Source organism: Pagrus major, chromosome 12 (genome assembly GCF_040436345.1).
Source record: "Pagrus major chromosome 12, Pma_NU_1.0".
Classification (NCBI taxonomy): Eukaryota; Metazoa; Chordata; class Actinopteri; order Spariformes; family Sparidae; genus Pagrus; species Pagrus major.
This window is the reverse complement of record NC_133226.1, coordinates 22,059,626-22,074,993: the sequence shown is the minus strand read 5'-3', so window position 1 is coordinate 22,074,993 and position 15,368 is coordinate 22,059,626. Positions and strand designations below refer to the sequence as shown.

The following is a 15,368-nucleotide window of genomic DNA, read 5'->3' as shown; positions in this document are numbered from 1 at the left end:
TAGTAAAACATAGACATTTCTTTAACTGTGAGGCTTTCCATTGAAATCCTGTTTTTTTTCTTTAAGGTTTCAACAGTTGAGTCATACATGGACTGTGTTTAAGTGAAGCTGCTGCAGAAGCGAAGAACCTATAAGAGGAGATCGCACTACTCCGTTGTAGAAAAGTATCTTTAGTCAGTCAGACAACACATTAGACAACTAAACAATTTAAACAATGACTCATTAATACATAATGTCAGCACTAAACTCGCTATTTCTTATTCTGCTTTTTGCAATATTATTATATTATTATATATTATGTGTGTCACTACTGGTTTTATTGTTCTGCACTTCACAACCCTTGTTATTCTGTTTTGTCTCCTTTGTTTTGTGCCCTGTTCTGTTCTGCTCTGCTTGTTTTGTTTTTCTCTTTGGTTTGTTTGTTGTTTTTTAGGAAGCATTTTAAAAGACCTTGGCCAGGGGATATTGTCATTAAATACAATAAACTAAACTTAAGTGAAACCTTCTGGGTTTTTTATTATCACTCGCTGCATCCCTCTGCGATATCTCCCAACATATGTTACGTTAGCCTACAATTCAATGCAAGAGAGCAACCTTGAGACGTGACTTTACAACTTTATTGTCTGGTCAAGGCTGGAAAATACATCAACGACTTTAGCAGGGTATGATTTGTGTAGGCTACAAACTTCCGATTACACTCTGTCAAATATCGATGCAGATTCTCAGATGTGTCTATGCTGAATCTTCTACGTCCGCAGCGAAATGCATCTCAGAATCGAGAAATGTCGACACCTGTACACATCAGACTTCTAGTCAGGTTCTTGGCCACCTTTTAATTCAACCAACCAGTGATTACATAAACACTAGTTAAGAAACAGCCACAACAAGATGTCTTCAACATTAATGACCTATTTGAAAGAGAAACCCCAAATGAGGCTTATCGTTGAACAAAAAGACTCGTTTTGAAGGGCGAAACATGTTTGAGGAGAAGACATTTTATCTCAAACATCACTGATGCACATTAACCCCCAAAGAAATAATCTCTTCAGTGACACGAGGATAAAAGTCTTGATAAATCTCAAACTTGACCAGCACACAGATTATTAAATATGAATCATAAACTGGTTGAGATTATAAGCAATAAGCCTGGATAGGAACCCATTACTGAGGAATCTAAAACTTGCTTTTTGAATGCTCTTCATTCCTAAATGAATCAATCCAGATGGGATTCAGACAGATTGAGACCATTCTTCACTTTGATGTTTTGCAAATGCCACAAATCCTACTTAGCACATGAAAGAGGAGCATAAACCTCCAAACAGAGAGGGGCAAGATGGGGGAAGGGGTGACACTATCAACATTATATAAGCACTGTGTCCTCCTCCTTCAATGTCATCTCAATGGCAGATGATTTTAGGAAGGCAAACTGAATTCCCAGTCACAGCCTCGTGATGCATGAAGACAGGACTCAAACATGCACTTACAGGCTTTTCAAAACAAAATAGTCACGGTTAAAGAGCTCTCGCTTACCTCCAGAAATGAAAAGCGTGCAGCGGGCTGCACGGACTGCAGGGGCTAGTGGGAGTGGGGCTCAAGCTTCGGGGAGTGAGGCTGCAAGTTAAATGGAGTGTAGTGAATAGTTTGTCTTTTATTACACACACAGGACAGAAACCCCCCCCTATACGCCTCCACACAGCTCCGACACGTGTCCACATGAAGACAGCAGCATCATGAAGAGTAATGATCCCTGTCAGATGAACCTAAATCGTGTTTAAAGAGCAGGTTCCCAAGGAATTTGTCTGATTCTGCAGGGTTTGTTTGACATTGAAGATGCTGTTTCACTTCAGACTAAAATAAAAGACAAACAGGCAGCCTTCAGATCTACAGATTATAAAATGAGGTACAGATTAACCTAATTTCACATTCTTCATTTATTTCTTGTGTTGCAATTAGCGTGTATATCCAGAAAGACTTTCATTTTGCCAATGTGATGTCATAGATTGAGCCCTGTTTACACTGAACAGTGGCACTGCAGAGCATTAGGTCATATAGAGGTGAATAACTTTCACTGCAGTGACAATCTAGAATACAGTTTTTAAAAGGACAAGTCTGTTTTTTCTTCTTCTTTCAAATTCATTCGTATTTTTAACAAATCCCATGAAAAGACCAAAAAGATGCCACTAACATGTACTGTCTGTGTAGCCGGATATATCTTCCTCTGTACTAGAGCGCTCCATTGTGTCCTACAAACATGTTTCTTTTGTAAGATGAACATGACCACTGCAGTTTATTGTGTGTCAATACGAGTTACCAAGTGATCTCGCAAATCCATGTCTCCAGGATTCAAGCTTGTAGCCAACCCACAATGGTTTAACCAATCAGCATCCTTTGAGGAACTACTGGCTGCTGCAAGCCTGGTTTAGGTGTGATGACCAGCAAGAAAAGCTACTGTATGAAAACAAACCACTACAAAAACTTGCTTCAAAGCCTGGCGCTCTTCCTTGGGCTTGCATTAGAACTGGACATTTTATTTCATCGAAAGAACGGCTTTCCTTAATGGAGAAGACTTTTTCTGTCTTCTCCTGACTGGCTTCATTAAGAGTTTGATTTACCAACTGTCTCCACTTGTGGTAGCGCTCTCCTACTGTTGATATGATTGGTTGAAGTTAGCCTGTGACAGACAGTAATAGACAGTTCGTCCAATCACTGGCCAAGTATTGTTTACTCCTTTCAACATGGTTTTGTGAAATACACCATTTGGCATGTCAGGTTAACTTACACGATCCTGCTGCAATAAATACTCCCTCGCAAACCAAATGTGTATTAATAAGCTGATGAAAATAGTCCCAGACAAATACACTATTTCCTCATGTTAAAGAAAACTGCAGTGCCCAGCCATCTAAAAAATTAAAGTATATATTCGTGACCCACTTTCAGAGATTTTCATGCTCAGTTGGAACGAATGGGCTTGGTGTCGAGAGCCACAGACAAGCTCGATGAGTCAGTAAGTGTTGAGAGATGGACAAGGACGTTTTTGGTCTTGTCATGGGAATTGTTGATAATTAGAAAAATATAAGAAATTGCCAACCTTACTAGAAAAAACTGTATACATGTTGGATAACATAGAGCAGTGAGTTATACCTCTATATCTATAGTTTGTAAATGAATACCAACACAATTATCAATTAATTGCTTCATTTTCTTTCTTTTTTTTGGAGCGTTTGTCATTGTGACCCAAAATCTGCATAGAAATAATGGTTTTAAAGCGAACATTCATCCGTCTAATTACGCTCTCTCTGCTGCAGGTTCTAAAGCCTCAGATGGAGGGAACCATAACAAATACCTTGTTGACCTAAATACAAAAAAATGTCTCACGTCAAACAAACGACTGAGGCTTTCACAAAAGGGGAAACCTGCCATGTAAACACACAGCCATCAGGGATTCACTGTTTTTCACCATATTGATCACATCCAACAAAACACTGCCTCATCATAGGTGTGTTATGACTGTGTGTGTGTTTCCTGCGTGTGCACTGTGTGTGACTGTGTCACGCCAGCAGATAAAGCATGTTGTGCAGTTGCGGCACTCCTTTTGCCTGACACGTTATCTGTCTGTCCATCACACAAACACGTGCATGAAAACACAAATGCAGAACACACACACACACACACACACAGACTCACAACCACAAGTCTGCTGCTGTTGCCTAGCTGTGAAGGATTTGACATTAGACTTCCTGCTGCGGATGCTGCTGCTGCTAATGCTAACGCTGCACAGAGCTTAAAGCAACAGTGAAAGACAGCAACACATATGACACAGAGACACACACTGCGGAGGAGCTGCCACCCCGGTAGGATAACGGAGGAAAATACTCACTCTAGCGTCAGCCCTGGAATTCTCAGCCTCTCCCGCTGGGCTTTCATGGCTGAACTGTGCTCGTTTGCTCTATTGTGGTCATGATATGCATTCACACTGCCTGCCTGCCTGCCTCCCGCCCCCCCTGCACTGACAAAGAGCCAAACCCAGCCACCACAGTGCGATGAGACGGATTGGTTTTCTCTCCCCCCACAAAAAGGGAGGGGGTTAAAAAAGGGGGGCTTGTCTTCTTGTTTTGGTCTCTCCACGTTCCACCTTGAAGCTGTCAAATGAAATCCTCAGTCGCCTGCGGAGGGCATTGGAGGCAGGACAATACCCCTTCTTCCCTCCCCTAATACACGCCCCCTGCTCCTTCACATGCACATTTGTGTCCCCCACCAGCACCACCAGCACCACAATTCCCCCACCAGCTGGTGACTTGCTACATAGCAGAAATAAATGTAATGAATTTAATCTTCATTTTGTCTGCTTGTCTAACAGGCAGTCACCTTGACAGATGCTAACACGAGGCACGGGCTATAGGATGCGAAGTCACCACAAGCACAGGGATGATGTCATCTCCGAAGGAAAAACATAATGCACCACTACCTGCCAGTCCACGTCAGTCAGAGTACAGCAAGACAGAGTGCACTCACACCTGGATTCAACTCCGTTTCATACAATAAATCATGCAAATAGAAAAATAAGAAGGAAGTAAAAATGCATTTTGCAGTGGAATATCACGACTCAGGCAAACAGAAGCATGCGCTTAGATAAGAGAGGCGTACAGTACGAGTGTTGGGTCTGACTGTAGCATTCAAAGACTTAAAGGATAAATTCACCAAAAAATGAAAATTGAGTTATTATCTATTCACCCTCAAGCTGATGGAAAGTCAAGTTCTGTTGTCGACATAACATTTCTAGAGCTTCAAGGCGTTCTCCTAAACTGAGGTGGCTTGGGAATTGTTTTAAAACGTAAAAAAACAGCTAGGAAAAAACGACAAAAAAAAACAAAACATAAAATGGTAAAACAGTAGGCTTGAGTGACATCCCGAATTTTATATCATGATATTGTTCCACCCAAATATGACGATTAACGATGTTATCGTTTTTTAAATTATTTTTATTTGTATCTTATGTTGATTAGTAGTGTGAATTGTATGAATAAATAAGGGACTGAGAGGTTGATATCCTACATCTTCACTGCTCCCTTTACAGGAACCCATACAACACTTTTCAATAACAAAATAATATTAAATGACTTTTAAACTAGGACTTTAGTGAAAGGATTGACTTAAGAGATATAAACATAAACATAAGAGAATAGCCTTCAATATTAGGTGCAGCAAACCTGTCGCCGGTTCCCTTATTATACATTATAGATTATATATTCAAAAACAAGGGGGCCAGCCAGGTGACAAATAACACTTATAATCTAAAATTAAAAATCAAAATACAGTCAGAGTAGTTGCTCTCAGGAGAAGAATCTCAAAGCTGTTTGATATTGAGAAAATACTGCATATGAGGGCAACTATCATGATAGGGGCTTTTCCTGTAAACCCAAAGTAATAAAGCATGATGACGCACCAGAGTGTCCTAGTGGGATTTAAAAGACCTCAGAGGCGACTGCTTATCATTTGGAAAATCACCCATGATTTTATCCACACCCATTGTCGCAGATGCTTTATTGCCAAACCTTCGAGATCCCAATAAGTCAAAATGAGTCCGTGACTCACTGGCAGGAAATAGTCTGAGGATGAACTACTGCATGACAAAAGACAACGCACTGTTAAAAAATAAAACAACAAGAAATGTGTCTACAATGAGTCAGCTAACAGCTGTATGTTTGTTAAAGCTGGACTGATGGGAGAGGCAAGGACAGCAGCTCAGACAGACAACACTCAGCTGCTGCCTCCCTCACTCAATCCAGTGTACCAATGAATTCTTTATTACGATGAGCATGTTTGAGGAGAAACAGCCACTGCAGACGACACCAAACACTGCATTAACCTCAGAACTAGAAGATGAGGCAGATAGGAACTGGAGCAGAAGAAGAAGAAGAGTTGTATCTCGAGTAGAGCAGGTCAGAGTCGGCTACAAACTTGCAGGAAACTATACACAGCCTGATGTGCTTTCAGGCATTTTTATCTTTCATTTTTTAATCTGATAAATCTTCCAGCTTTGACTGTTATATTTGAAAGTTGGAGGACAAAAGAAAAGCCAGCTATCCAAGCAGACAGTATTTGGAGCCAGTTTGGCAGAAACCTCTGACCCATGACTTCCTGTCAGTAAATGGTGCTGGACCCGGTGGCTTGAAGAAGATTTTTCCCTCTTTCTGAAAGTCAATGAGACATAACTCCAGTCTTTTCAGGGTGCTGGGGCAATGCCCTCTGCCATAAAATGTGTCTTGGAATATGCAGTGAAGAGGATATAAAAAGAGACACACAGTATATTATAACTAGAAGGGCACTTGGAGAGCTCCGTCAAGGCCAATAATCCACTCTTCTTTGATGTGCAAAACTGCAGCAGATATATATGTCTGGATATACTGTATCTCTAAAACGTTTAGAATAATAGCAAAATATGTTTGTGTTTAGCTGAAGCCTCGTCATCTCAGCAGAGTTCGCACATTTCTCCTTAGATCTCTGGTGGAGTTTAATGCAGACAGTTTACATTTGGATGTAAAAGTATAATCAGCTGCATGAAATGTGTGCGTCAACGTGTCGGTACACTCACTCTTCAATTTGGCTTTTGAGACTTTGGAGTTAAGAATGAAATAGACAGTGGCTAATGTCTCCCCTCTTCTCCTCGTCTCTCATTAGACTCATAATTAAAGTAGTTGCAAAGTATTTAAGTAGATAGTGATGGGAAATAATGTCACTGACTTATGACATGGAGAACTTGCTTGCAAATAGTTGCCTTTTAATCCATTCAGCAGATAAGGAGAAATGTTAGCATTTATTTGAAGGAAAACATCTAGTGCTTAAATGTTTCTACAGCGAAGGGTGCCAAAAGTAAAGATACTTGTGTAAGAAGAAAGACTCTGGTAAAAGTAGAAATACTGATTCAACTTCTTTACTCAAGTAAAAGTAATAAAGTACAGGTTCTGTACTCAGAGTATCAAAGCAAAAAAGACATTTCTACCGGACATTTCTGTGCAAAGCTAACTGAAGCTCACGTCATATTAATATAATTCAAAGACGATTAAACTTAAAAGGTAGAATCAGTAGAATTTGTCTCAGCTGCTCCTAAACGCACCATGAAGATAGCTGAGTGTTAAGTCTCATTCCCAGGACGTCAAATAGCCACATTTTGGGTTGGTAAAGTGCCCCGAGCAGCAACAAAGTGAGAAAATAAGAAAATCCAGGCAGAGAACTGCAGGGTCTCTGCAGATACGAGACACTAACACAACTTTTCTCCCCATTCCAGTGTCCCTCTCTGTCTTTTTCTGTCTTCTCACGTCTTAAGTACAGTAAGGTAGTGTTTGTACTCAGTTACTCCCCACGTCTGTCTACAGTTAGTAGTAGTAGTAGTTGTTAGTCACTAACAACCTCTAGGAAGTGAAGGGAACTGCAGAGTCTCTAAGGGAATAAATGAGCATTGTGATTTATTTCTATTGTTAATTTTAAATATTCATTAGTACAGCTTTAAAATTGAAATCCATAACTTAATGCAACTATTTATAGAAAATTACAAGGACTGTACAAAAGCCTGCTGAATGAGCCATTGCAAAACATGAATATGTGCCAGCTAGCTGAGTTCAACACTGTTGAGCCTTTTGCTTCTTTTGAGCCTTTGATTTCACTGCACAAAACATTACTTGCCCCAGTTTTTTATAAAAAAGAAATTCCCAATATTCAATAGGCAGTTGCTAAACTGAAAATTAGAATATTCTCCCACAATTTATACTTTCATTCTACTCTGTATTACCTTTACAAATTAACATTTATATTTATTCATTCAGTTTTTGTTGGAGGCTATGTACAAATGAGGTACTATTCAAGCCTTAGATTGAGGAGGTCATTGCAGGGGGAAAGTAAGCTTTTTTAAATCAGAGAGAGAGCATGTTAGGTGTGCAAGTACTCTCAGGAGAGGTAGATATTCAAGCAGTTTTTAAAGGAAGAGAGATATTCTGCTGATGAACCGTTTCACCACCGAAGCAACACACAGATGTTTGGGTTTAGATTTCCAACCATTAAATTAATGGCAGAACTAGAAATCATTCAGTGGCTGATCACCTCAGCAAAAACATATGCTGCCAGAACCACTGAAAAAAAATTAAAAAACTGTGTATAAAAAACCCTCCAGGAGGGCTGCAACTACAAAACTTCTGCTCAAAAAATCTCATGAAAAGACTAACCTCTGAAAACAACCTCATCTGCTGGTGATCAAGTTCATGAACTATGGTTGTTGACAGCATCTGTTGAATTCAATATCACTACAAAAAGACCATGTAACAGAATCCACAGCCAACAATTCCTCCTTGATATCCTGTTGCATGAAAAAGCAGCTGATGGAGCTGGGCAGCACGACAGCTTTGGTCCTTCAGAACAACAACAGGCTGTTTTTGTGCTGAACAGCATCCAACATAATGTTTGTTCATCCAATAGTGTGTTCCTTAAAGGTGCCAACACTTACAAATGATTGATTTTCAGATATTTAATTGGACCCAGCACAAGACTTCCAGTTATTAAGGTCAACCTATAAATAGGTTCCAGTAATCGCTCATGTTGAAATCAACTCTACATATGACAGCATCTAAAAACATACAATCCATCACTGTTGTGGGGGTGGAAAGGGAATTACAGTAGTAAATGCCCCGCCAAGAGTTAAAGAGTTTGGGGAAAGGGCTGACCTTGGTAATTAACTGGCATGTTGATGCCAACCAGACTGTTAATGGCATCGAATGTTCAGTAGATGGCTCTCTGTCACAGGAAAACCTCTGTGAGATTTCAGTGCTCCCAACATTTAAAGAGTTAAATTCCTTTTTCATGCCTTTTTTTTTTATTGGTGAGTTAAAGATACATAGATTTAGAGTCCTGCAATCCCAGATTAGGCATCATTAACAGTGTCAGCTCACATGTAACAGGCTTCATCTTATTCCCTTCTCGGCTCTTACATCTGTCACATCAACATTTTATCCTGTCTAACACACTGAAATCAAGCATGAGTGACAAAGCAGCCAGAGATTACAGCTATAATACTAATCTTATAAAATATGAGACATACCAACATGTTAATTATGGTCACTTTTCTCATTTCTAAGACGACAAATCCGTCCTAACCAATTTAATTCTATCAGCTTTTCAAACAAACGGCAGTTTTGATGAATTTGAAGCAGTTTTATCAACTTTGTCATATTCAAACACCATTACTATGGTTACCAAGGTCCCTGGCGTCTCCAGCTCTCTAAATATAAACTGGTGCGGGTTGGTGATCTCTCACTGCAGCCTGTTAGTAATGGCTGACCTCTATTACAGTAGGTGCCCCCTCTGGTAAGGTGCCACCGAGAGCAGCAAGGTGTCAAGGGTAAATGTTTTTCCTGCACCATCAAACTAAACCAAAATCAATGTCCAGGCAGTCTATTATGTCTTCATCTGGCTTAAAAGCTGTGGCCATCAATGGCTGAGCATCATCTTTAATAACCTGCTGTACAGAAATCTGACCATCACTGTACAGATCCTCTCTTTCTAATGACAACTTGGACCATTACAAGAATAGCACTGATTAACAAATTAACAAAAAGATGTTCCGATAGCATTTTTTCTTTCCCGATTTTATATGATTGTAAAAAATATTAACATACTGATTTCAATTGGATCATGCAGCCGTCACATTAGTTTTGTCATGCAGTTCAGATGAAATTTTAAAAAAAGCTTGAACTTGTTACTTCAAACATCAACTTTTATACAATGTTTATTTGAGTATCTACACTAACAATGTAATAGGTAGCGTGACAGCTGGAGGTTTATTACATGGTTTCCTGTTAAACAACTATCAAACCACCAGTTTACAGCAGATGCTTTTATGTAGCAGATATCGGAGTACTTACAAACTGCCTCTTCTGGGAAGACTCAGCTCTTTCTGCAAATGAAAAGAGAAGAGGTGTAAGTACAGGAAATTAAAACTTTCATATAAACACAAGTTATAACATTGAAAAGATTACTTGGTCATTTATGCAACGCTTTCATTGATTCATTGAACAAAATCTTTATTATACCCACGTATTTCTGTTTTCTTTTTAAAACAAGAAGCAAATGCGTTAATTTTATTCAGACCAAATCAGGCATCTAGGCAATTGTGCGGTGGTGTGGGAGCTTCATTACATGGCCCATTTGTGTAAGCGCATCTATTGCAGTTAAAATGTTTAAAAAGTAAAGTTTATTTTGCATTTCTGATGTTTGCAACTAATGGGGCTATTACACTTTCTTAAAAATGAAAAAGTTTCCTCATTAGACTGGAGGAGGAATTTTGGATATATGTTATGTTATTTCAGGCTAATTGGTGGTTCTGATACTCCTCCTAGATCCTGCTGCCTGAGCAGCTAAATATTCAAACAGTTACCACTTGTGGTATTGTTGATATATTAACAAAATTGTGAAGCTGTGTTGTGCATTGCGGTTGCAACTTAATAATAATATAATAGGATTATTAATAATGCTGTTGGCCACACAGTCTGATTGCTGATTCGGATTTATGCCTTTGCAGTCTTTTCCGGCATCCCCGAAAACACTACCCACGCTCAAATGAATCAGAGGACTGGCATTTTCGATTTGGTCTGAAAACCACATTGACAGCAGACTGTTCTGCTGCTGCAGCAGTGGCTTTACAGCCTCACAAATAGCCACCATATGGAAAGAGATCACAGAGCAGGTGTGAAACTGTAACTCAAACATCCCAAGAGAACTGGTAAGAAGTTTAAAGAAAGCATCTGGATTTAAAAATGTTCACTTAAAAATCACATAACTGCTGTGCCAAGTGAACAGGAAGGCCATGAAAGGATGATGCTCTCCCAAACACATTTCCTGTAATTGATATACTGTAAATTTTATAGCAAATAGGCACAAAATGCTCAAAAATACAATAAATTGGAGCGTGGGGGGGTTAATTCTTGATTTTGTGATAATAACTGTAAATGTAAAGTTAATTTCCTACCTTGTCTAAATGAGATTTAAGTTCTCATGATACTTTTGCATTCTGTTCTGCTCTTATGTATGTTTATCTTATTTTATTCAATTACATAAAGACTGGACGGTATATATGATGCTGAAGCTTACCACAGAAGGCAGAGTTACACGAGGTCAGGCTTTAATAGCACCGACAATGCCCTCATTGATTGCTTGAGGATTATGCTTCCTCACAGGCTTCTTACTTAAGGGATAAAAACTGCTGGCAAACATTTGCAATATTGCAAAGTCCATGGAGTCATTAACTGACTCTGACTAAATGTCTCTGTTCATTTCCATTCTCTACCTGAGATGTACGTGAATACAATAAACACATTTCGATCGATTTTCTATTTAAAATTGAAATCTTGACTCAACTAGCAACTTGTGCCTCTAAAAGATGAAAGTAAGGCTGTTGACATAAACAAACTAATGAACACAGCATGCGCCAACATGGTGCTAGTTAAACATCAGTCAGTCAGTCAGACAGATTCTGAAACTCAGAACTCACGACGACTCTGGAAGGGTTTTAATTATCATATGAGGGTTAAAAGCTTGCGACTCCCCACCAGTCAGTTACACCTTGATTCCAGTGGGCACGACTCTGTAAAATCACATGTGCAATGCTGTTTTGTCCCGTGGTCCACGCGCTCAGTGGAAACATAAGCATTGTCTAGAACGGCTGCGATTAGCTCCAACGACTGTGTCGCAGCCATAACGTGACGTAGATATGCCTGTTAAATCTGGTGGGTAAAACTGAAGAGGCCTCTTGGATGAGAAATTAAACATCTTAAATAAACTCAACTTGTTGCCTGTGATGTTGCTTAAAAGGGCCTATTTGTAAGAAAAGTTGATTTTTGAGTCTCAACAATCAACTTTTCTTACAAATAGGACCTTTAAACCTGGCATTCTCATGAGTTTGGTTGACTGGACACAATTTTAGAAATTCCTAGATGTATGAATCTATGATTGAATGAATCTATGGAGAAGAAGGAGTCGCACTTAGGAGTAAATCAATTTAAGGAAAAAAAACACACCATTCAACTTGTGCCCCTGTCACTGGGTAAATTTACTAGTTAGTTTTTTTCAGACTAGAGACTGAACCTAGCATTTGTGTTTGCGAGGCTGTACGGACTCAACTGAACACCTCAAAAGATGCTGTTCAGCTCCTTCACGGAAATTAAAATGAACCCTGACAATTTAAGATTCCAAAGACCATATTTCTCTGACAGCCGTTAGGACGAATAAGTGAAATACATCAGAGCAGAAACGATGCTGCTGCTGCTGCATCGTGGATGTGCCACATGGAAAGCCAAGCAATCAACCTCAGCTACAGTGACAGACGAGCACACCGTGTACAGATCGCTGTATCCCCTTTAGACTCAACACAACTGTTTGTTAATCACAGTAGTTTCTTGTTAAGAAGCGGGTTGTTTTATCACTTTCACAACATTTCCCTGTGCTCTTTTATCTCAGCGGTGTGAAACAAAGACAAAGCTCTCCAGCTCAGATAATTCCAGATCTCTCCCCACTGAATCTGTCCTCTCACTGTAAAAGAGCACTGATAAATAACCTGGCTTTGGATCCATTTTGTTTTGGGACTACAAATCCCACTGATTTGATCATTAGACATTTCATTGTCTCATAACTACCTGATAAGGGTGAGGTCTTTTGTCTCAAACAGTGTAGGACATTAGGTTGATGTGTATTGGCTGCTCCAGTCAGCAGAAAAAGCGCAAAGCCCCACTCTCCCTTTGCTATCAATTAGGGCTTAATGTCTGACTTCCCCTGCTGCCTACACAAGACCAAGGGCAGAGAGTTTCCTTGGGAGACATGGCCACAGCTCACACAACACTAATTACCAGCAGGGAATGACTTACAACGATTGGATATCCACCAATCACTACACACCAAATAACAGTGTGAAGTCCAAAGACAATTTGAGAGCAAAAACATGACGATAACAAACCAATTTACTGAGAAACATGTATTCATGTGAAATACAATTCACGGCTCACTACAATATTTACATAAAGTGAAATAAATGTCTTGCGTTGCTTATTCATGCTTTTGATGCTTGATACTTACAGCTTTCTGAATAAGCAAAGCTTTTGTTGAGAAAATGGTCCATTACTGACAGCGAGCACATTCAAAGTGCACTGTGTGATATGGTTTTAATGAAATAGAGTGGTGAGACACATCAAAAACGCACACAAACACTAAAACTCCCTCTTACTAGAGTCTGGTTTTGTCTTTCTAGTATAAGTAAAGCAGGAGCAGGATGGAATAGACATTGGAAAGAACCAAATGAATGCACTCATACTTTTGCGTGATCTTTTGAAACAGACCATTATTTGTGGTGTTGCTTTGCAGGAGTAACACGCTGAGCTTATAGAAGGTAATAAAAAATGCCAAAAAAGCACAAAGAATGATAACTCTAGTTAGCAAAATTAAAGCCCACTACTATACTAAAGTTGCATTCCATTTTTGAGAATATTTATGATCATCATTTTCTCAGCAACAGCCACTCAATGTATTTACATTTTAAAAATACTTTACATTGTAGGGTCCGCCACTCCCGCATGGGATTAAAATGGCCGGCACGCACAAGGCAATTAACAGAACACAACACATGCATGCAATCGAGCAAAATTCTGCTCAGCTGTGCACTCACTGATTTTCATGTTTCATCTCACTTGCTTACACAAGCATACATTTGTGATGTGCTTTTGTGTGTCAGGTTGCACTGCTTGTCTTGTCTTGTCTCGTATGCTGGTTTTACTCTGCACAGTTTGTGAATGTGCTGCGTCTCTGCTCTGAGCTACCAAGGGACTACAAATGCGAATTAGCTCGAAGCTATAATCTGGTACGGTGCATCGAATCTTGACCTTTATGTTTGAGCTGTACACCGTCTCTCTTAAATAAATTAAATTAATTATAAATAATTAACATAAATCCAAGGTCAGCACTGACAGCAATGCTACATAAAAAATGCTTCTTCAAAACAAGACAAGAAAATTTTCTGCAGGTGAAAGGCTGCACATGTCCAAGTCCTCCTCAGCAAGCATCTTGTATTCGCCTAACTGTGCAGGTTTAATAAGAAAATAATTAACGAAACGTGAAGATATAGCATTTGTGCATTGAGTAGCAACAAACTTCAGGGGACTACTTTCTGCGCTCTCTGGTGGGGCGCCTTTTAAATCACAATGTTACAATGGTGCAGGGGCTCTGTAGTCGGCATCGTCTTACGATCTTACACGGCATCGCGTGTAAGATCGTGTTGTGGGCTAATAGCATGATGGAAAAATGACAACTATTGTCTGACGTCTTAATTAAAAAATTAGTTCAGCTGCACTGGAAACAGATGAGAAACCATTTGCTCTCCTGTTGCATTTCTGACAAAGTTGTGGGACTTGTAGTAATAAATAATTCTTGCTGTTACCACCATTGGCCACAGGTGTCGCCAAATCAACCAGTTCTGAAACCTAAAGGATTCTAACTTTAACCTGCAGCGTGGGACTCTGCTACAAATGAGTTCACACAATGTTAACTAAGCCTGTCACTGCCAGATAGATCTCTCTGTATTTCAGTTTTATCTGTAAAATCTGTAGTGATGCATTTTACGTCAACGAGCAATGACTGGCTTGCAAGAGCTGCCAGAAGGGGGAGACAAATGTGCTGCACTGTGGGGTTAAAGAACATGGAGGATTTTAATGGTGTGATATTTCCTTTCGGGGTTAACCTCAGTAGCATTAGCAGACACCATGGAAACATTTTTCTTTTCTCCCTTTAACAGCCAGTGGTCCTCACCTCTTTCTTTTATTATCCCTTACAGACACTTTTATTAATGTACTCAGAGTCAGAGTGGAGCCTGAGCTTTGTGCCAATGTCACGGTCAGTGTTTCAGACTCACACTGCTTAAAAATCAAAAGCATCAAAGCCAGACCGGAGAAATCAATTCACTGAAACGCTCTTATTGGACCTATATGTGTAGTACCTTTATGTCATACCTTTTGTACTTTAACTTATAATTTTGATCTGTGAATTTATCACTTTACTGTCATTTGAATCTCTTTGGAAAGTTATACATGCTCTGTAGTACAAAACATATAATTTGAGGACAAATGTATGAGAAACATCGCTTACTAAAGCTTTAGGTGATGCATTTTTCTTTTCAACTAAATGATTTACTTGGCTTATTGTTGGTTCAGCATATTCTGAAAGAATCCTGACTAAACAATTTAAAACAAAATAAAAACCTTGCACTGATCAAGCAAACATTTGAGGCTCGAGTTCTGTGTACAAATGAAAAGCCTTGACGTGTGTTTTTCAAAGTCAGCATGAGG

The 15,368-nt window shown here is 39.4% G+C and overlaps 1 protein-coding gene across 4 annotated transcripts in view; it reads right to left on the bottom strand.

The window, feature by feature from the left end:
• Positions 1 to 15,368, bottom strand: part of mast4 (microtubule associated serine/threonine kinase family member 4) — a 109,006-nt gene that overhangs the window by 45,929 nt on the left and 47,709 nt on the right. For all 4 annotated transcript variants that reach the window (XM_073478400.1, XM_073478402.1, XM_073478401.1 and 1 more), the window contains exon 4: positions 9,909 to 9,940. In XM_073478400.1, the coding sequence (XP_073334501.1) occupies positions 9,909 to 9,940 (32 nt within the window). The remainder of the gene's footprint in view (positions 1 to 9,908; positions 9,941 to 15,368) is intronic.